General features: G+C 43.4%; 1 protein-coding gene across 1 annotated transcript in view; it reads right to left on the bottom strand.

Annotated features, from left to right (window-relative positions):
• LOC309556401 (uncharacterized protein) overlaps positions 1-24030 on the bottom strand; it is a gene marked incomplete at its 5' end in the record, with an annotated part of 250177 nt that overhangs the window by 21251 nt on the left and 204896 nt on the right. The window contains 4 exons of the mRNA XM_082258865.1: positions 2832-2973; positions 5836-5964; positions 13511-13785; positions 14204-14424. Coding sequence (XP_082114991.1) covers positions 2832-2973; positions 5836-5964; positions 13511-13785; positions 14204-14424 — 767 coding nt within the window. The remainder of the gene's footprint in view (positions 1-2831; positions 2974-5835; positions 5965-13510; positions 13786-14203; positions 14425-24030) is intronic.

Raw genomic sequence — 24030 nt, 5'->3', positions numbered from 1 at the left:
ACATAGAAAAACAGTCCATGTCCTCACCTTTGAGAAGTCTTCAGTCTTACTTAATTTCCCCTTCACACAGGAAATGTCCATTGGTTTCTTTTCACCTAGAGACGATCCAAGACCTCACTTTGAGTAGTCTTCACACTCGTTTACCCTCCTTAGCGCACATCACTTCAGGGGGTCTTCTCCCATGCTCACCAGCTTTCAGGGAGGCACTCATCTGTCTGTCCTCCTCTCCCAGCCCACACGGCGACAGGAGGCAGCAGTCCTTCTCCCAGGCTTCCTCAGCGTTGGGAGGCACACATCTGTCTGTCCTCCTCTCCCAGCCCACACGGCGACAGGAGGCAGCAATCCATAGACTTCCTTTGGACAAATTATAGAGGCCTTAACTTCCTCATTCCGAACAGCTGAAGGCCTTTCAACTTCCTTAGACAGTTCTGGCTACCTCTGCAGCCGACACCCTATAGTAATTGGTGATTTGTCTAACCCAGGTGGAAGTGTAGCTCCTGTCTGTGACTACATTCACAGATTTATCTGACTTCCTGTCACAGTATCTACAATCACCACTTAAAAACATTTTTTTTTCTCATTATCAAATAATTTTTTCACAGATTTTGCGCCTAATTTATTTTCCTTACGTGCCACATAGCTTCGCTATGGTTTAGTGGCTGCATTTCTGGTGATTAATTTTGTAATTGATTTTATACACAAGCTTCCTAGGCGCTGGTTTCTTTATTGATTGATATTCCATAAGTTGTAGATGCTATAACGTTCGTGTAAGCCAATCAATATACACTTATTGGGATTTTTTTTGTAGCAAAATACATATTGGCCTAAATTTATGAAGACATTCATTTTTTTTTATTGGATGTGTTTTATTGCAGAAAGTAAAATATATATATTTTTTTAAATTGTCGTTCTTTTTATGTTTACAGCACAAAAAATAAAAACCCCACAGAGGTGAGCAAATACCACCAAAAGAAAGCATCAATTTTATTTGGGTACAGCGTCGCAAGACCACGCAGTTGTCAGTTAAAGTAATGCAGTGCCCAATCGCAAAAAAATGGCCTGGAAGGGAGGAAAATCTTCAAGTGGTGAAAGGAATACATTTGGGGAAATAAGTATGTATTGCAGAGATGTACTGCATATGTTTTTTTTTCCTAGATATACACAGATGATGCTCAGTTGCATTGCTATACATTACACTGGATGCGGTGATTTCTGCTATCATGTGACTTCCTAGGCTGTGACTAGTGATGTCGCGAACATAAAATTCGCTGTTCGCGAACGGCGAACGCGAACATCGGCGAATGTTCGCGAACCGGCGAACATTGCGAACCGCCATAGACTTTAATAGGCAGGCGAATTTTAAAACCCACAGGGACTCTTTCTGGCCACAATAGTAATGGAAAAGTTGTTTCAAGGGGACAAACACCTGGACTGTGGCATGCCGGAGAGGGATCACACAAAAAAAAATTCTTAAAAATTGTAATTTTTTGATAGAGAGCCAATTATTGGAAAAATTAAAAAAAAATAAAAATAAAAAATTTCTTTGGATTTAGCATCTGGGGGGTCTAAAAAGTGTACCTGTGAAGTGTCAGCTCTGTAGCATGTCCGGAACCAGAAAAAATTACGAATTAGGGTTAGGGCTAGGGTTAGGGTTACGGTGAGATACTTAGGGTTAGAGTTAGTAGCCCTACCCCTACCCCTCTAACTCTAACCCTAAGCACTAAAAATAACCCTAACCTTAGCCCTGACCCTAACCCTAGCCCTAACCCTGATTCTGTTTTTTTTTTCTGGTTCTGGACATGCTACAGAGCTGAAACTTCACAGGTACACTTTTTAGACCCCCCAGACAATAAATCCAAAGAAATTTTTTTTTTTATAAGTTTTTTTTTTTTTTTTAAGTTTTCCAATAATTGGCTCTCTATCAAAAATGACAATTTTTAAGAACTTTTTTTGTGTGATTTAGTGTCTAGGGGGTCTAAAAAGTGTACCTGTGAAGTTTCAGCTCTGTAGCATGTCCAGAACCAGAAAAAAAGATAATTTTTCAATAGAGCAGGGATGGTGGGAACCCCTTTTACACCTATATGATCTTTTTTTTCTGGTTCTGGACATGCTATATATATATATATATATCTATATATATATATATATATAGATATATATATATCTATATATATATATATATATTAAAAAAATACTCAAATACCAGCCCTCAAAGGGGCTTTTGGGGACAATATATATATATATACATCACAGAACAAAAAAGATTACACAAATACCAGCCCTCAAAAGGGCTTTTGGGGACAATAGATATATATATATATATATATATATATATATATATCCAAAAAAAAACTCAAATACCAGCCCTAGGAAGGGCTTTTTGGGGTGCTGTCCTTACAGCAGGAGTGTACCAAGAACACTGACTAACAAGACCGGGAACTGTCCCCAGCTATAACAGCAGCAGCAGCACCAGCACTTTCCCTGCTCTCAGTAACACAGAAATGATCTAAGATGGATGCTGCCCTTGCTTATTTATAGGAGGTGGGAGGGTGTGGGAGGGAGGTATGCTGATTGGCCTGGAATGTGTCTGCTGACTGTGATGTTCAGGGTCAAAGTTTGCCTCAATGATGATGTATAGGAGGCGGACCGAACATCGCATATGTTCGCCCGCAGCGGCGAACGCGAACGTTCGAAGTTCGCCGGGAACCGTTCGCCGGCGAACCGTTCGGTACATCTCTAGCTGTGACAGCATATTAATGGCTACAATGCACCTTATTTGTTTAAAAATATCAAAGACCTTCTAATCGAAATAAACTTTTTTTTTTTTTTACCTTTTGTGACTTCACCTTCCCAGAGCGTATCATCACTTTCCTTCAATGACATGGACAATGAAAGTTCTTTTGCATTTCCATCCACAATAACTTCAACAAAGGGTAAATTGACAGTTTCACAACTAATTTCAAGCTGTAGAAGCTGGGAAAAGATGGACAAACTTTTAAATTTTAAGTTCGCCTCTGTGTTGTGATTTATCAGGACTAAGGACACACAAAATAGGATCTACACTGCCAAATGCTGGTACAATATGGTACTTCATATAACTGCTCAAAAAATGAAAGGAACACTTTTTAATCAGAGTATAGCATCAAGTCAATTCAACTCCTAGGGCAGCCTTTCTCAACCTTTTCAACACAGAGGAACCCTTGAAATACATTTCTGGTCTCGGGGAACCCCTGCTAAAAATTAAAAATCTACAACTCATGACACATTAGTGTGAGAAGAATGCTCCTTACTCTTGTCATCATTGGGAAGAATTACCCCCTTACAGATAGCTAAAAGGAACAATGGCAGAAATTGCCCATTGCTCAAGGAACCCCTAGCAACCTCAGGAGGAACCCTAGTTGAGAAACCCTGTCCAAGGATATTGAGCTGGTCAGTTAAGTAGCAGAGGGGGTTGTTAATCAGTTTCAGCTGCTTTGGTGTTAATAAAATTAACAACAGGTGCACTTGGTGGGCAACAATGAGACCTCCAAAACAGAAATGGTTTTACAGGTGGAGGCCACTGACATTTTTTTTTCCCTACTCTTCTTTTCTGACTGTTTTTCACTAGTTTTGCATTTGGCTAGGGTCAGTGTCACTACTGGTAGCATGAGGTGATACCTGGACCCTGTAGAGGTTGCACAGGCAGTCCAACCCCTCAAGGATGGCACATGCATATGTGCCATTGCCAGGAGGTTTTCAGTGTCTCCCAGCACAGTCTCAAGAGCATGGAGGAGATTCCAGGAGACAGGCAGTTACTCTAGGAGAACTGGACAGGGCTGCAGAAGGTTCTTAACCCATCAGCAGGACCGGTATCTGCTCCTTTGTGCAAGGAGGAACAGGATGAGCACTACCAGAGCCCTACAAAATGACCTCCAGCAGGCCACTGGTGTAAATGTCTCTGACCAAACAATCAGAAACAGACTTCAGGAGTGTGGTGTCCTCTAGTGAGCCCTGTGCTCACTGTCCGGCCCCGTAGAGCTTGATTGGCATTTGCCATCGAACACCAGAATTGGCAGGTCTGCCACTGCCACCCTGTGATTTCACAGATGAGAGCAGGTTCACCCTGAGCACATGTGGCAGACGCGAAGGGGTCTGGAGAAGCCGTGGAGAATGTTATGCTGCCTGTAACCTCGGTCGGCATGACTGGTTTAGTGGTGGGTCAGTGATGGTCTGGGGAGGCATATCCATGGAGGGATGCACAGACCTCTACAGGCTAGACAATGGCAGCCTGACCATTAGGTATTTGGATGAAATCCTTGGACCCATTGTCAGACCCTACGCCGGTGCAGTGGGTCCTGGGTTCCTCCTGGTGCACGACAATGCCCAGCCTCATGTCGTGAAAGTATGCAGCCAGTTCCTGGAGGGTGAAGGTATTGATACCATTTGTGAAAAATAAATAAATCAGCGCAACTAATAAAACAATATCAATCAAATCATAAATAACCGTAGTGTAAACAAGTAGCTGCTATACCAACTATACTTATCACTGCAAGACAAAAAAATTCTACGTATATCAAAAGGTACAGTGCTACTTAGTGCCAAGCATCACTCCTTGGGGGTCACTTGATGGACTGGGCTTAAAATTCACCTCGGATCACTCACAGCATCATCCGATGTACTTCTAAAAGAAGAGGTGGAAATCTAGTGCTCTATATGTAGGCTTTATTAAGTAAAAGAAAACAGCTTAAACTCACATGGGGTTGTAAATTGAAGCTGTGCGGGCTTCTTTTGCTTGTCTCACAGACACAAGAGGAGCTGGCTGCCGAGTTCCTGTTCGTCCGGAAGTCTCCACCCCCTATACGCGTTGCGTCACACGTCCAAGATGCTTGACTACTTCAGTAGGGGTGGAGTTACATAGACGAGCCGGCCTCTCTATATCGGGATCCCCCTCAATGGGTGTCCCCAGGCAGCAAATACACAAGCCTCCGCAGCAGTCCATAGGTGAACAGAGTAGAATCAAACTTCGGAACAGGACAACATTACAGGCAAAACTTCGTAACTGTTTCCCGAGGCTCAGGTACCATCTTTTTTTGGTCTTCTGACTATTTTAGATGGATCTGATAGCCTAAACCCTTAGATTCAGTGATCTTTGATCGGGGTATATAGCATAATCTTCTTTCTTCTTCTTTAGAACATAAAAATATGTGGAGAGACTCTCCATCATGACCATCACCTTTAGACACTGGCGAAAAAACGGAGGTACTTCCTGAGTGGGAGGGGATATATAAGGGGTCAGCCTTTCTGATTGGTTGCCAGTGTTGTTCACCTGTAGGTGGCTATATAACCCATATGCTATGATTATTGGCTTCTGTGTCCCGTGATGTACGTAAATAAATAGTGTATATTTAAAACAGAAGTATGGGATTTGTCTTACTTTTGGAATCATACTAACCTAGGTGGATGCTGCATCAGTCCCCCGCAGGCTCTAAGACTGAGAACTGAGTGATCAAACCCTGCTGATCGCTCAGTTCTCAGCTACCTGAGCAGAGAGGTGCTGACTGTCAGTCACTGGCTCTCTGCTCCCCCACTCTCAGTGGAGCACTGGCCTGTGGAGAGGGTGGGAGCGGCTGGCTCAGGCTCTCAGCAGGTCACTGAGAGGCTGCGTCAGTTGCCGGTCCAGGCATGCAAGTGGATCCCAAACATATGGTGGCAATCATTCCTGAGCCTGGACTGGCTTTGTGATGTCAGCAGACAGCGGGCATCTGTGCACTCCTGTGATCCACAGAAGTACAGCCAAACAAGCTTTCCCCATACTTCTCCTGTAGGTAAAAACATGTGAAGGTAAAATTATCTTACCTTGGGGGATATCTTTCCATCAGGGTGAGCTCTGACACTATACTCTGTTTTAGTATATAATCTGCTCTTCATTACATGAGGTTTTTCCATGTCTTTGAATCCCTTGGTTTCCTTGTGCTCATGAAGTTTCTGTGGAAGAGGAAACGGAATAAGAGGAAGAGGAGGAGAAAGAGAAGGATCAGGTGGAGAAGGAAGGAAGGATCGGGAAGAGACGAAAGAATGGGATCAGAAAGAGAATGATTGGTAAGAGAAGAAAGAAAAGGATCAGGAAGAGAAGAAAGAAAAGGATCAAGAAGAGAAGGGTCAGGAGGGAATATGAAAACGATCAAGAAGAGAAGGGTTGGGAGGAGAAGAAAGAAAAGGATCAGGAAGAGAAGGATTGGAGGAGAAGAAAGAAAAGGATCAGGAAGAGAAGGATTGGAGGAGAAGAAAGAAAAGGATCAGGAAGAGAAGGATTGGGGGGAGAAAAAGGAAAAGGATCAGGAAGAGAAGAATTGGGAAGAGAAGAAAGAAAAGGATCAGAAAGAGAAGGATTGGGAAGAGAAGAAAGAAAAGGATCAGGAAGAGAAGGATTGGGAGGAAAAGAAAGAAAAAGATCAGGAAGAGAAGGATTAGGAAGAGAAGAAAGAAAAGGATCAGGATGAAGAGGATTGGGAGGAGAATAAAGAAAAGGATCATAAACGGAAGGTATGGAGGAGGAAGAATAGATGGAGGAAGAGGAAGAGATGAGACAGAAAAGGATGGAGAGTAAGAGGAGGACAAAAGGAAAAGCAAGAAGAAGACAAGCAGGATGAACAGGAAGAGAAGGAATATGAGAAGGGTGAGCAGGAAGAAGAGAAGGAAGAAAGGAAAAAGGGGATAGTGTAAGAGGGGGGAGACAGCCAAGAATAAAGAAGATGATAAAGAAGGACAGAGGGAAGGGTAAGGGAGAAAAAAGGGATGGGAAACGTAATAGAAGGAGAAAGAGATGAAAGATGAGGAAGAGTAAGCGGAGGATGAGAAGGAAGTATGGGTTACTTTTTAGATAGAAGAACAAACAGAAATATAATTTGTATAAAACAGTAGGCAGTGCACATGTGACATTAGTAAGTACTTTGGCGGCACTACCATAGTCAATGCTCTGAAAAATGAAACATTTACAACCCTGTGTACCCGACTACACACCCGCTTTGTTTTTTTTTTTTTTTAATTTTCTTTTTTTCTTTTGTAGAGCACTTCGGAGTACTGGGATGATGTTTTCATTAACTTTTTTAGTTAAATTACCCAGAAGCCCCAACCCCACCTCTGACATCCCTCCCCAGCCACCTCCATTGAGATGTATCCCTCCCCAGCAAACTCACCACCCTTCCCCTCACTAACATGCATCCCTTCTTTGGAAAGCATATCTCAGTGTTCCAACCAGATGCAGCCACTATTCAGGTATTCTGACAGCCGCAGTTGCTGATGGACAGAATACAATAGCCATCAGGGGAGATTCCTTCATCCACGCTGTTTACAGTGTATGACCCGCCTTAGAGAGTTGCAAGCAGAATACATTTTTCCATCCTAAGATTTCCATTGTTCCTGGGACAACTAAAAACCTTAGATGTCCCATTACTTTCTGTACTGGAGACAATGGGCATCAGGACTAGATCACAGGGTCCCCAGAGGACTCATTGAAATGTGGTTCTCACCCTTCCGCATCTTATCCACTTGCTGCCAGATCAAATACATGTACAGTATGTGATTGAGTACAAATGGTTATAACAGAGACATGGCTGCAGCTGTCAAAATATTGCAGTATCAAAATGTTCAACTAGCATTGCCCTTCAAAGTAAAAGCAATCCTAGCGGCTTATTAACCACTGAACTGCCACCCCCTCTCCTCTCCAGGCTCTCCTGTGTGATTGGGAAGCCCCTCACTGAAGCCGGCAGTTGCACCAGCTGATCACAGAGCTGATCAGAGACTGAAAGGTCTCTGATCATCTCTATGGTCTAGGGCAGGGATTTCCAAACTTTCTAAACAGAGGGCCAGTTTACTGTCCTTCAGACTTCAGGGGGGGCTGGACTGTGCCCAGTGGGAGTAAACAATGCCCCATCTTTGGTATTAGGGGGACAAAATAGTGCCCCATCATTGGTATTACGGAGAGAAACAGTGCCCCCCCCCCGCATTGGTGTCAATGGGAGGAATAGTGCCCATCATTGGTGTTAGTGAGAGGAATAGTGCCCCATCATTGGTGTCAGTTGGAGGAATAGTGCCCCCATATTGGTGTCAGTGAGAGGAATTATGTCTCATTGTTGATTTCAGTGGAAGTATTAATATCCCATTATTGTTGTCAGAGGGAGGAATTATGCCCCATCCTTGGTATCAGAGAAAGGAATAGTGCCTCATCGTCGGTATCGATGGGAGGAATAGTTCCCCATTGTTGGTGTCAGTGGATGGAACAGTGCCCCATTGACGGTGTCAGGAATTATGCCCCATTGTTGGTGTTAGTTGCAAGAATAATGCCTCAAGGGGCAAATAAAGGCAAGCAAAGGACCACATCTGGCCCTTGGGCCACAGTTTGGATACCACTGGTCTAGGAGATCGGAAGCGACAAGCTTTTTCATCACTTCCAGTTAAGGCATATGTAAACCGAGCCATTTATTTCAACATAAGATCGTTTTTTTTTACCTCGTGCTTTCAAGGGTAGAGAAGAAATGCTGGATCGTATGGACCCCAGATGTCCCTTATAAAGAGGAACTGTCATGCTTTATTTCTATCACAAGGGATCTATACATTTCTTCTGATAGGAATAAAAGTGATTTGAAAAAAAGTTAAAGGGACAGTGTGATTAAAAAAAAAAAAAAAAAAGAAAAATTAATTATAAAAAAAAATGAAAGTGCTCCCACCCCCCCCCCCTATTCTTACTCGCAGAGGCGAACGCATACGTAGGTCATGAACATATATGTGAATGGTGTTCGTACCACACATGTGAGGTATCGCTGCAAACATTATAGTAAGAGCAATAATTCTAGTTCCAGACCTCTTTTGTAACTCTAAACTGGTAACATATAAAAAAAATTTAAAGGATCGCTTTAAGTAGTGTAGTTTGTCGCCATTCCACAAGTGTGCTCAATTCTTTCTTCCAATCTTTTTATTGAAGTTTACCAAATAAAAAAACAAAAGCAGATACAAAATAATCAACATAATCATGAAAAATGAAGTTTAACTGAAATAAAATATTTGCCAAACAGTACATAAAGCTTTCAGAACTCCGTGTTATCCACCAGCTGGGTGAATAATCACCTTATCCCATGTGACTTAGTCGCTGGTATGATTTCAGGGAATCATCAAGGTTACTGTTAATCTGGAGGGATAGTAACCCAGGAACCGTGCTCCAGTACATTGGTTGCGAAACTTACGGATCCCTGGGGACTAGCCAACCAGGAGATAAATGATCTACTTTTCAGACAATGTAACAAGAATACTATAAACAACCTGTAGTCATCATGACTAAATAACAGGTGAGAAACATAAACCATTATTAGAAATCCCTGCCTTTGAGACTCCCTGAAAAATTAGTACCGGTAGGTAAAAAAGAACGGATCCTGCAACATCTCCCCAATCCTGAAGGCAAGAAACAACCGAAGGGAGACGGAGCAGGGATACCTTAACAAATTATTGGTTGAAGTCAACCCGAATCAGTAAAAGAAAATAAAAAAAATATTATATACTGTATATATACACATATATATATTAAAAAAAAAAAAACAAAAAAAAACAGAAATCAGACAGACAGGGAGAAAGGAGAAGAAAGGGAATAAAGTAGAGAGGGAAAAAATGGGGAAGAAAGTCACCATGGAGAAAACGTGAATACTAGGGATGCACCGAAATGAAATTCTTGGCCGAAGCCGAATAATAATAAAATGTTTGGCCGAAGGCCGAAGGCCGAATACCGAACGCGGTGTTTTGCATTTTTTCCATTTATTTTGCCAATTATTTGTCCTCTCTCTTGTCCTCTCATGTGTCTCTCTCTCTTGTCCTCTCACTCTCTCTCTCTTGTCCTCTCATGTCTCTCTCTCTCTCTTGTCCTCTCATGTCTCTCTCTCTCCCTAAATGTTACTGTAGGGAATGGGATTCAGTGCACACTGCAGCCTTGTACCATAGGGTTAATGTTAGTGACACTGTAGGGATTGGGAAGGATGCTGGGAATGGAAATCAGGAAGCATGCAGGCAGCCTTGTAAATTTTAATTGCAGATACAGGGCACTGGGCAGGTCAGGGTTAATGTGGTAACATCAATTACTCAGTGACAGTCAGTCAGTGTCAGTGTGGACTCGATCAGATTATAGTGACAGTCTCTCATAGTGGTGGTAGTAGGAGCCTGGAAAGGAGCACAGCCGCATACATACATTACTCACTCGTGCACTGCAGCCCGCCCCACACATTCAGTGAGTCTTACTCTCCTCCCTAGTTTTTTCAATGGCACATTCCGGAAGCCAATCACGCCGTGAGTAGCGGCACAGCGGAACCAATCAGGTGTGCAGGCACGCGTGATTGGTTCGCTGTGCAGCTAATCACGCCGTGATTGGCTTCCTGAATGTGCCATTGAAAAAACTAGGGAGGAGAGTAAGACTCACTGAATGTGTGGGGCGGGCTGCAGTGCACGAGTGAGTAATGGATGTATGCTCACCGCTGAAGTGTCCCGGCTTCACGGAAGTCTGTGAGTCCTCCTCCGAGTCCCTTCCCCCTGTAAATATCGTGACCTCGGCGATATGAATATCGCCTACGGCCACAGAACGATAGTCGATATCATATCGACTATCGTTCAACCCTATTGTTCGGCACAAAATTATTCGGCCTTTTGACTTATTCGGCCGAATACCGAAAGTGCCATTTTTTCTATTTTCGGCCGAATAATGTTCGGCCGCCGAATATTCGGTGCATCCGTAGTGAATACCCTGACAATAGTTAAAATTATATGGAGATATTAACATAGGATGACCAAGGCTCCCAAGCACGTTGCAATGTCTCCGTCCTATCTAGTAAGACAGCAGCCAATTTTTCTTTCGTCAGAATCCATGAGATTTTGCTTTCAACCGCTCCTACAGAAATTGTAGGTTTTTTTCCAGGCTCGCGCTATCGTGATCTTAGCTCCTAGAAGCATATAGAATATAAGAGCTTGGGTATGTTTAGGAATCTTCTCCACCCGACTGTTTAACAAGGCTATCTGTGGGGTCTTAGGAATAGCGCAGCCTGTAACCTTGCGTATTATCTGGAAGAATTTATTCCACAAACTACGAATTCTGGGACTGGACCACCATGTATGAATAAAGCTACCTATATAGTCGCAGTCTCGAAAAGAAGAGAAGAATCCAGATATATTTTAGCCAGGCGAGTCGGCACTAGATACCAGGGCCACATAAGTTTTGCATTTGCCTCAATTAGTGAGACATTAAATATTCCCTTGAAAGAGCGCTGAAAACTCTGGTGCCAAGTGGCTAGATCCCATTCCTCCTCCAGGTCCTGTTCCCAGCTCTGTGCATAGCCTGGCTTCTCCATGTTCTCTGCCAACAGTGAATAAATAATGGAGATGCCTCCCCTCTGACCCAGAAGCTCAGAGCACCAACGTTCATATGCGGTAATTCTGGGGGGGGTTAGGTTTGTTGACCCAAATAGAGTGCAAAAAATGGGAGATTTATGAGAACTGAAATTTTTCTACAGGGGGCATTTTCAAGTTGCTGATGCAGTGGCTTGTAGAAAGCAGCCCCATGGAGTTAAAAAAAGTGCCCTATGCGGTACAGTCCTCTTTCCAGCCCCCAGTGAAAGGCCCTTGTGACGAATGCCCATTTGCTGGAACGTTCGCCACGGGCTACTGGAGGAGTGTGGAGGCCAGCCTCCTGCCCACAGACTACGGCCCAGGCTTGTAGGGGAGCGCGGCTCTGGTTGGGGGTATATGCTGGGGGACAATGGGAGTAGTGTTGCTTTGGACTCAAATCCATGTCACCCCAAGATACAGACTCAGACTGGGATCAATGTTACAGGCCTAAAGCTGCCTGTGGCAGCAGAGGACTTCTCCACACATTGAGGTCTAAAGAGATGCTAATGAATGACGTCTACTGTGGGGATGTGTATTGACAGTTATAATAAGGTGTGTTGAAAATGGAGACGTGCAGTCTGAGAGCCTATATCTTCTGCTTTCATCTGTTTAGAGGTGAACTGTGTTCACACTTCTAGGAATGTGTATTCGGCTATGTTTTGGGCTTGTTGTTTGTTGAATTAATTATGATAATGTTGCAATATCATTCACCTGTGTCTGTCCAGATGGGCAGGTATGTTAATTATGTTCTGTATACAATACATTTGCATGATGTAATCAAGCTCCTAAAACTGGATATATATTGGAAGTGAGTTGGTGAATAAAGTGTCATGCGTTTTACCCTTCATTGAGCCTGGGGCTAATGTTTGGGGGGGAATTGTTGGGCGAGGTCACTGCATCACATGAGAGTCTGGAGACCTAAGACAGAAATACTTGGTCCAAGTATTGGGGATCTGTTACAGCCCTAATATTCAATCCTGGGGAGAATTGTGGGTTGAGAAATATATGTGTAAGAGGTATAAGTTCAGAGATCAGAGAAGGGTGTTTGTGGAGTTGATCAATTAGAGCAAAGGAATGTGATAAGGTTGGTGCAAGAATCGGGGGTTTGATTTTGGGCGGGGCACCAAGCAAGAAAGTCTAATGTAAATCGGGGGACAGCTTGACATTCCATGGAGATACAGTCAGGTTTGGATCCTCGGGAAAAGATCATGGAAAATTGTGCTAGTTGAGCTGCTTGGTAATACCACCAAAGGTTTGGAAGAGCAAGCTTTCCCTGTGTGCATAACCAGGAGAGTACAGCTTTATGGCAGCGCTGGTCTTTTTCCCCCCCAGACAAAATGTATCATTTTAGATTAGAAACTGTTCAGGTGTGCCCTTTTTATCGGGACATGGAGGGATCTAAACAAATATAGGAGATGGGGGAGCAGGGTCATTTTTACTGAATTGGTCCTACCTATCCAGGATAAGTCGTGATTAGCCCACAAAGTGAAGTCCACAGCCAGTTTCTTATAAAGGGGAGGGTAGTTTGCCTTGTAGAGTTGGGCTATGTTGGAAGTCAAGTGAATGCCTAAATAAGGGATGGATTTTGAATGCCAAGAGAAATTGAAATGTCTCTGTAACCACTCAGCTAGGGTAGGCTCAACTGAGATGTTCAGGGCACTATATTTGGACATGTTATTCTGCAGACTGGAGGCAGAGCTAAAGTCCTTTAAAAGACTGATGATATTGGGCATAGAGATCAGGGGCAAGCGTGCGCAATTTTAAAGTGTGGAATGTTAGCTATCTATTTACTCGACGTAACATTATCTTTAATATTTTCCAAAAAATGGGTATAATATTTTGTTTTTGGTTCTATTAAAATGTATTAAAGTTTCTTCCAAAAGAATTGTGTTTTAAAAAGTGCTGTGTGTTATAAAAAAATTGCAATGACCATCATCCTATTCTCTAAGGCCTCTGCAAAAATATATATATATATTATATGTTTAGGGATTCTAAGTAACTTTCTAGCAAAAAAATACTTTTTACATGTAAACAAAGTGTTAGAATAGGCCTGGTCTTCAAGTGGTTATCCAAAACAAAAATAAAAGTAATGATTAGTTTTCAGTCTTTAGCTCACCTTTATTTCCGGCTGGTTTCTGGGTATCACATAAAGATGAAATTTGTACTCCAAGTATTCTTCATATTGGGGACAAACTACCTGGCTGTATAACAAAACCTTCCCCTTGAATGGAATGGGTCGTCTCCATAATTTTGACAGTAGAGGAACGAGACCAGAAAAGGAGGGATTTTCCAGGACAATGTGGGATGTCCCAATTGTTACTGGTTTTATTATTTTCATTTTTGTATCCCTGAAGTTGCCAAATCTAATCAGAGAGATGCCTCTTTTCAAACCTAGAGAATAAAACACATATTGCAAACATCACAGATATTATTCATGGCTTTCATACTGCAAATATTTTATGAATAGATCCCATAGTGTCCTTTATTATTTATAAACCATGTGACCTAGGCTGCCCAATGTTTAGGACACATAAGACCCCAACTCTTCATGGCAAGCAACAGATAGCTTCAGTTTTGGATGTAGTGTGGTTGTTTATGCCTATGGGAGAGATTTCCTCAAACTTCCTGTCCTGGAGATACAATAGGAATAGAAAGGATATGGGAACCGATTTTTAGTATTCATGGAACATGTGTCCCTATTGGAAGATTTTCCCCACCCATCTGTTTCATTGCCAACTGTAATATTTTGGATGTCACAAAAAATTTCTGTCTAGAGGAAAAATCAAATTATAACAATATTTTGACCTACCTTCTAAACACAAGGAATGTGGTAGTTGCACTTCTGACACTACACCGGGCTGTACAGTTATATTAAATACTGGGCCCACAATGTCATATCCATTCTCCTGAACTTGTTCCTCATAGTCACTCTCAAATCCAAGCTCATATGTGATAGTCACTTCAGATTTCACTTTGAACATGATTCCCGTCTCTGAGCAGCAGAAAAGTTGACCAGGATTCAGTTCTAGTCTAAATATGAAAAATAAATAATAATATATTTTTTTTTAATTAATGCTTTACTTGCATTATACCAGCGTTATTGTAAAATGATGGGCAGACAGAAACCCTATTATTCTGGGAGGACGTCATATGACGTCCTCCTGAGAACACACCTTGCACGGCCGCCCTGGGCTATGCTTCGGCCCAATATGTCACCTACTGTGTCAACCGGACACAGCAGATGACTGATCAGTGTACAGACCCACTGCCAGTACCACGTGATCACTGTGTCCAATCACAGCAGATCACTTGACAGTTGTAAACAATATATGGCTTCCTTTCATGCCATTCATTGTATACAATTGGGTTGCTAGCTGTGATTGGTCACATTGATCACATGGTACAAACAGGGCCAACACAGCCCATTTGTACCATGTGAATAGCTGTCTACACACTGTCATTTAGTAAAAATGCTTGCTTATGCCAGTAATCATGTAAAAATCATGTAAAAAAAATAAATAAAAAAAATGTTATCAACTCCCCAGAGTGGGGAGAGAGTTTTTTTTTTAACATACTGTCACCAGTCAGTGTCCCTGGTCATCGCCACATCAGTTATACTGTATGATGACGCTGTACTGCTCTAATCACAGTAGGTAAAAAAAAAATTATTTTCGTACATCACGGGACAGAGCCATAAATCGTAACATATGGGTTATATAGCACCCTATTGGTGAAGGACACTGGCAACCATTTAAAATTGATGACCTCCTATATAACCCCTCCCATACAGGAAGTACCTCCGTTTTTTCGCCAGCATCTATAAGGTGAAGGTCGCTGTGGAGAGGTGCTCCACATGTTTGTTATGTTTTTAAAGAAGAAAGAAGATTATGCTACATACCCTGGACAAAGATCACTGAATCGAAGGGGTTAGCTATTGGATCCATCTAAAACAGTCAATGGACTAAAAAGATGGTACCCGAGCTTCGGGAAGCAGATACAAGGTTTTGCCTGTAATGCTGTCCTTTTTAGGCGCTGGACCCTTGGATCCGGACCCTTGGAATACGAAACTCCAAAGGCGCTCTGTGTAGGGTGCTCTACAGGTCCAAAGCCATGGCCCCTCTTATATAGGGGACCTTGTCCTTGAAGGTCTCCAAGACAATGCTCGCCGTGATGGGTGAAGATTGGATTTTTGCTTATAGCATATTCCTGCGACGGGATTGGTGAGTCCATTTTAAATATTTACACAGCAAACAAATCTTAAAGGTAAAAATTGCAAACTGGAAATATTTTATGCACTGTTCCCTTTAATAAGATTACAGAGACTTGTGCCAAGTGTGTTTCTGCTTATATTTACATCTATTGTAGCAGGTTTATGCAAAAGTTTTAAAGCATGTTGTTATTGCACTGTTTCTTACCCTGAGCTGATCACTTCAATAGTATCAGCTGTGATAAACAAGATTCAGCCTAAGATGCTCTCACCCCATTTGTTTGTTGTGTTCGCCCTGGCGCATAAGCGTCCCCATGTTTGTCTCTGCCTTGATCGCGTGTCTATGGCGTAGGCCTATTCGAGCGCGTGCGGAAATCTTTGCCTCTAAGTACAGGCGTGCGCCGCGTGGTGGGCGTGTTCTAACGCAATTTGGAATGATGCCACGTACTATGCCACACATGCATAAAAAGGAACTGTCTCCAACACACTGGCCTCTGTTACAGGCTGAAAGGGACACAGAGCGGCAGCAGCTGGGTTGCATGAGTCACAGTGGGTGTATGTTACTGGCAAAATCAGGTCCTGTATCTGGGGATAATCAGTGCTGTGTGCATTAGGCTGTATAAGTTTGGCACAAGACTTAAGTACACCTAAAAGTTAGTACCTCAAGTTTGTCTTGCTATAAAGCAATGTCTGCCTGAAAAAGGGCTGGAGGGAGCACAGGTGGAGAGGGCACTGTGATGCCACCGTCAGGCCTTGAAGGTCCTAGTCATGCTTCCACTGTGTCTACTCCTCCTGATAAGCCAGAGACAATTAGCCAATCTGAGCCATTACAGTTGTCAGGCATAGTAGCTACTTCATGTACTTCTGCCACAGCCTGTGTTTCCAAGGACGATTTGGCATCGGCATTAGCCAGCCTGGAGGGTAGGATTGCTGACATGATTGCAGCACCACATAGAGGAAAGAAACGGGATAGATCCCCCCTCACCTGAGCCAACCCCTGAATCAGTTCAGGATTGGGCAGAGGATGTGGAAGATGTAGCTGATGATGACCCTATAAAAGGTCAAACTGAAGTTTCCACTTCCGGGGAGTCAGAGTCATAGGAGTCTCTATCAGCCTCTCAATTCTAGAGATTGTTTATTCAGTCTCTTACTGAGATGGTCCGGTCTGAGCTCAAACTTCCTCCCTTAGAGACAACTGAAGCCTTTTTTTCCTCTCTAGGCTCATTGCACCCTCCTCAGAGTCCTTGGACATTTCCCATACAACCGCTCTTGGAGCAAGAAGTGTAGAATGATTGGGATCATCCTGACAGGATTTTTGTTCCTCCTAAAAGGTTTTCATTGTTATATCCTATGGAGGAAAAATTTACTAAGAGATGGAAAATTCCCACTGTGGATGCGGCCATCTCTTCGGTTAACAAGAATTTAACCTGTCTTGTGGATAATGCCCAGGTTTTAAAAGATCCAGCTGATTAAAGGTTGGAATCTTTATTGAAGGCCTCTTTTGTTGGAGATACAACAACTTTAAAACTTAGCCTATTAACTGCAGTTCACAAATAGGACACTAGATGTCGCTAATGCTCAGTGATATGCTATGCATTTTCTATGATGTGTTGTAATTTCCTGTACACTGTACTGTACTTGGTGGTTACCTTTTCCTGTCTGTGTTTTCTTACAATGAGAAGGTGACATCTTTGTTTTCTGTGTTATGTTCCAATAAAGAAGCCGGTTTCTGTTACTCCACAATGTCTGATCTGAATAGACTCCGCTGCACCCAGTGATCGCACTCTGCAACATCCTTTGCAGTTGCAGTTTCTGCGGCACAGCCAGCAGTAGTGGCCATAGGACTATGTCAGTCTTTGAAAGACCGCATAAATCGAGTATCCAAGACAGTTCCTTCTCAAGGAGAGTCTTTCGAAAATCTGTCAGATCTATCTCGCACTTTTTGTTTCGCAGTAGATGCTCTTACGGACTCCATAAGGCAAATGTCACGGTTTGCTCTGATAACAGTGCAAATGCGCAGAATCCTTTGGTTAAAGAGCTGGTCTGTGGAATTACCATTTAAAAGATTATTGGCTAGCTTCCCTTTTCAGGGAGAATGCCTTTTTGATGATGATCTGGATAAGTATATCCAAAAGATCTCGGGGGGGAAGAGTAGGCTTTCTTCTTTCAAAATCTCCAGCACTCATACTACCAGTACTTCAAATTCCATGCAGTGGTGAAGGCCTCAACCGTCTGCATCCAGACCCAAGCCTTCAGGGTAAGGTCCAAAGAAACCCTGGGCTTCTCAACTCCTGTCCTTGGTTCTCAACTCCTGTCCTTGGGACCCACTAGCAGGCCAGATTTTAAGTATAACCTTGGGGAGATTCAGACTAGAATACTGCAATTACTGAGCAGCAAATTATATCACCTGTGATGTATTTCAGTTAATCTTGCAAACCTGGCCTGTTGGTGGGTCCTGGGAACAGGAGTTGAGAAGCATTGCTCCAAGTTCTCTCAGTGAAGGGACGCCCCCAATCACCTGGGTGGGGGGGGGGAGGCTCCTGCAGTTTTCAGGGACATGGGTGGAGTTAATTCAAGACAACTGGGTTGTCTCCACCATTTCACAGGTATACAAGCTGAAATTTTGGGTATTCCCACATCCTCAGTTTGTGAGGTCAAGTGTACCAACAGATCCCCTAAAAATAAGATCTCTCTTTCAGGCATTGGACCAGTTGAGAGCTCAAAGGGTGATAATCGAGGTTCCAGAGATCGAAAGGTTCAAGGGATTTTACTCAAACCTGTTCATAATCCCCAAACCAAACGGGGATGCAAGACCTATTCTGGATCTCAAGGCTTTAAACCATTTTCTGAACGTTCTTTCTGCGTGAACTTAATTTGTTCAGGGAAGGGAATTTCGAGCATCCATAGACATCAAGGATGCATATCTTCATGTGCCTATATTTCAGGCCCATCAAAGGTTTCTTCGTTTTGCGATTAGAAACCATCATTTCCAGTTTGTGGCCCTGCCCTTTGGGTTAGCCACAGCTCCAAGAGTGTTCACAAAGATCCTAGCTCTGGTATTGGCTGTTCTGAGGTCCCGAGAAATATCTGTAATAGGATATCTGGACGATCTATTACTAATAGATCGATTGGCGTCGGCTCTAAGACGAAATGTCCTTCAGACAGTACAATTTCTAGAACGTCTGGGTTGGATATTGAACTTAGCAAGGTCAGCATTACAGCCAGTCCAGGGTCTGGAGTACCTGGGGTTTCTTGTCGACACCGGTATAGGCAAAGATATTCTTGCCAGCAAGAAGGGTCTCAGACATGAAGGATTAGGTTCGGTCCATAGTAAGGCTGAGATATCCTTCTATAAATTTTTGCATGATGTTACTGGAGAAGATAGTGTCCACATTCGAAGCCATTCCCTATGCTCAATTCCATTCCAGACCCTTGCAGAATAACATTCCGTCTGCATGGAGCAGTAAAATTCAGTCCCTAGACTGGTCCATGTCTCTGGTGCCAAGGGTACGGCACAGTCTGAATTGGTGGTTGTTGACCAGAAATCTGGAGAAGGGGAAATCCTTTCTTCCAGTGACCTGGAAGATAGGGACTACAGATGCCAGTCTCTCCGAGTGGTGGAGCGGTTCTGGGGAAGCTACCATCCAGGGGAAATGGTCTTGGACAGAGAGTTGTCTCTCCATTAACGTTTCGGAAATTCATGAAGTCAGTCGAGCTCTGAAATTCTGGACGCCCAGACTTCGGGGTCAACCTGTGAGGGTGCAATCAGACAATGCCACGGCCGGGGCTTCTGTCATCCATCAAGGAGGCACAAGGAGTTGGTCAGCCCAGAAAGAGGTGGATATTATCCTGTCCTGGGCAGAGAAGTTTGTGCCATGCCTGACAGCAGTGTTTATTCCAGGAATAGAGAACTGTCAGGCAGATTTTTTAAAACCGTCAACAGATGTTTCCAGGTGGAATGGTGCTTACATCCTGAGATTTTTCAATCGATCTGCCTACGCTGGGGGGGGGGGGGGCAGATGAAGATCGATCTGTTGGCATCCAGATTCAACAAGTTGGAGAGATTTGTGTCCAGGACCAGGGGTCCACTCGCAGTCGGTGTGGATAGTTTGGTGACTCCTTGGGCAGAGTACTCCCTGATATATGCCTTTCCTACCACGTTTGTTGCGCAGGATTCAGCTAGAGGGCAAACCAGTAGTTCTGATTGCTCCGGCTTGGACAAGGAGGATTTGGTATGAACAAATCCAGAGGTTGGCAGCGACGAGGCCTTGGGCCCTTCCACTGCATCAGGACTTGCTCTCTCAAGGTCTGATATTCCACCCTGCTGTACAGTCTCTAAATTTGACGGTTTGGCTATTGAAGCCTTAATCTTGGAGGAGCGGTGTGTATCTGGCCCTGCAGTTCATACACTGATAAACGCTAGAAAACCAGTCTCTAGGAATATCTATTACAGGGTCTGGAAAACCTACTTTGGCGTGAACTTAGGAAATGGCATCCCCGCAAATATATTATCGGGAGAATTCAATCCTTCCTGCAAGCAGGGGTAGATATGAAATTAGCCTTGAGCATGATTAAACGGCAGATTTCAGCTTTAGTGTTTTTTCTAGGAACCGATCGCTTCCCATTGGTTGGTTCAAGCCTTCATCCAGGGAATATTGCGTTTGCTTCCACCTGTGAAGCCACCTTTGTGTCCTTGGGACTTAAATTTGGTGATGGCAGTTTTGCAAAAACAGCCTTTTGAACCTCTGGGGCAGGTCCTCCTTTTGACCAGAAAACTGGTCTTTTTGATTGTGATAACTTTAGCTAGAAGGATATCAGAAGTAACAGCTCTTTCCTGTTAAGAGCCATTCCTGATATTTTATCAAGATAGGGTGATTTTACGTCCTCACCCAGATTTTTTGCCCAAGGTAGTGTCTGCCTTTCATTTGAATCAGGACATCTTACTATGTAAGCTGTAATGCGTGCACTTAAGTTTTACTTACAGGAAACAGCTCAGATTTGTAAGACTGAGAGCTTGTTTGTGCTGCCAGAAGGGCCCAGAAAGGGATTGGCAGCATCTAAATCTACAATTTCTTGTTGGATTTTCCAGGTTATTACCCAGGCGTATGGTTTAGTGGGAAAGGTTCCACCTTTATCTGTGAAGGCACATTCTACCAGAGGAGTAGGTGCCTCTTGGGCACATCGCCATCAAGCCTCTATGGCTCAGATTTGCAAGGCCGCGACCTGGTCGTCGGTGCATACGTTCACTCGTTTCTATAGAGTGGATGTTTGGACTCAGAAGGAGTCTGCTTTTGGCCACAGTGTTCTGCAGGCAGCAGCGTAATTCTTCTTTTAGGTTCAGATGGCGGTATTTTTTGGTGTCCCCCCCCTCCCCTCAGATGCATTGCTTTGGGACGTCCCATATGTTATGATTTATGGCTCTGTGTCCCGTGATGTATGAAAATAAATATGGATTTTTAATTCATACTTACCTGTAAAATACATTTCTTGAAGTACATCATGGGACACAAAGGTCCCTCCCCTCTTCTATGGGGTCTTTTATTGCTTGCTACAAAACTGAGGTACTTCCTGTATGTAGGGGGTTATATAGGGGGTCATCAATTCTGATTGGTTGCCAGTGTCCTTCACCTATAGGTGGCTGTATAACACATATGTTATGATTTATGGCTCCGTGTCCCGTGATGTACTTCAAGAAATTGATTTTAGAGGTATGAATTAAAAAACTGGATTTTTTACTTACTGTAAAATCCTTTTCTCTGAAGTTCATTGGCAGATGCAGCTCCATATAATTCTTGACCATTGGGTTATGCTGCCCCCTACTGGAGTAGAACACTAGGCAGGAAAAAGTTTTACCACACATATGGGGCCGTCCCTGCAGGCATACACCCACACACACTGCTATAGGCTTCAGTTTCATTGCAAGCAGTGTTTAGAGGTAAAACTCCAACCCACTCAAGAATGAGAGGCGGGTACTGCGTCTGTCAATGAACTTCAGAGAAAAGGATTTTACGGTAAGTCAAAAATCCAGTTTTCTCTATCATTCATTGACAGAGGCAGCTCCTTATAATTCTTGACCATAGGGACGTCCCAAAGCAGTATTTGCATGAGGGGTGGGAAAAACAACAGGTAGGATAGTTTACAGACGGGTATGGTGCCAGCTGATTGGAAAAAAGCCAACGTGGTACCAATATTTAAGAAGGGGCCGAGATATATCCCGGGTAACTATAGGCCGGTCAGCCTAACATCTGTAGTCTGCAAAATTTTGGAGGGGATGTTAAGGGACCACATACAAGACTTTAGTAATGAAAACGGTATTATAAGTAGTAATCAGCATGGATTCATGAAAAATCGTTCGTGCCAAACCAATCTATTAACCTTCTACGATGAAGTGAGCAGCCACCTAGATAAAGGTAAGCCTGTGGATGTGGTGTATCTGGACTTTGCAAAGGCCTTTGACACCGTTCCCCACAAACGATTACTGTACAAACTAAGGAAGGTAGGTATGGATCAGAAGGTGAGTACCTGGATAGAGAACTGGCTCCAGGGGAGAGTACAGAGGGTGGTGATTAATGGGGAGTACTCAGATTGGGCGGGTGTGGAAAGTGGGGTCCCCCAGGGTTCTGTCCTGGGACCAATCCTGTTTAATTTGTTCATAAATGATCTAGAGGAGGGGATATCGAGTACAATCTCAGTATTTGCAGATGATACTAAACTAGGCATGCCAATATCTTCTATGCAGGATGTGGAAACCTTGCAAGCAGACCATGTCTTCTTGAAACCCCCAGATGACCTAAATGGCATAGGTCCTTTCTCCTGCGTGCTGAAGGCAAGCTAGAACCAAAGTCCCAGCCGGGAGCTAGGTCCTACTCCTAAACTAGGCAGAAAAACTGAAGCCTATAGCAGATTGTGTGGGTGTATGCCTGCAGGGACGACCCCATAGGCATGGTAAAGCTTTTTCCTGCCAGTGTTCTACTCCTGTAGGGGGCAGCATAACCCAATGGTCAAGAATTATATGGAGCTGTGTCCATCAATGAACAATAGAGAAATCAATTTTTCCCAAAAAATTGTGCCACAAAACATGCCATGCCTCTTACTAAATACCTCAGACTGTCTACTTTCAAAACAGATCATTTGGGGGATATTTGCACTGTCCTGGCATTTTCGGGTTTCAAGAAATGAGATCAGTCGTCAGTACACCAGGATTACTTGATTTTCAGATATCTACCATAGTCTGTAGACTTTCCTACAGATACAATAATATACATCAATTTAAGTTATTTTCACCAAAGAAATGTAGTAGACTACATGCTGGCCTAAATTTATGAAGAAAGATTATTTATTTGCAAAATTTTATTTAAAAATTTTAAATCAAAAATTTGCAAAAAAAATAACCCAGCGGTGATTAAAAACCAACAAAAGGAAGCTCTATTTGTGTGAAAAAAATTGATAAAAATGTCATATGGGTACAGTGTTGCATGACTACGCATTTGTCATTCAAAGTGTGACAGCGGTAAAGGCTAAAAAGTGGCCTAGGCAGGAAGGGGGTAAAAGTGCCTTGTATTGAAGTGGTTACAGCACTCAGAATAAACATTTGACATAATTGTAATTCTTTGAAATCTCCGTTACACATTTGCATGTTTTTTTTTTTTTTTTTGGGGGGGGGGGGGGCTAGGGAGAGAAAAGCATCTTTTTCACCTGGTACTTGTTCCAACTTTCTTCCTGACACAAGTTCCTCCAACTTCTTAGAGCGCTTTCTTTTGGTGGTATTTGATCACCACTGGCTTTTTTAATTTTTGCAAAATAAACAAAAAAAGACCGAAAATGGTTCTGTTATAAAATTCTGCAAATGAATAATCTCCTTTTATAAATTTAGATCAAAATGTATCCTGCTAGGGGGGCGTGGCGACCACCGAAGCTGCTGGATGCATGAACTGAGAGCTCTCTGCATAGACTGGGGATTGCCGCAGATCGAGAGACCTCCGGCACGACCACCGCCACAGCCTTCTATCTGAGAACCGGCTGCACCTGCCAAAAAGACTCAGAGGTACCGAGACTTCCCTCAACCGAGGAAACTCACAGGGTTTTTCCTGGTCGCATCCACCAGACTACGCCAAAATGGCGGGTGCACCCACTTGGCTCCTCCTGCTGGTGGAGCTCTAGAGGCTAGAGCGCCATTTACCCATGGTTTATCCTCTGCATTCAACAAGGCTAAGGCTTCGGGCTCTCATCCACTGCCACAAGAAGTCCGGCCAAATCTAAGCTACGGTGGGACACAGAGGAATGTGATGGCACTACCAACCCACCAGAGGTGAGCGACATGTACCCACAGCACACTATGGACACTGGCCCAGCTGGCCCCATAGCATCCTTTCCCACTAGTGGACAACCCATCTCTGACACCACTTTGAAAGAGATGCTGTTGTCTCTTA

This window comes from Pelophylax lessonae, assembly GCF_965119305.1.
Source record: "Pelophylax lessonae genome assembly, chromosome: 5".
In the NCBI taxonomy this organism is placed as follows: Eukaryota; Metazoa; Chordata; class Amphibia; order Anura; family Ranidae; genus Pelophylax; species Pelophylax lessonae.
The sequence above is the reverse complement of the archived record's forward strand: the minus strand, read 5'-3'. Positions and strand labels throughout refer to the sequence as shown.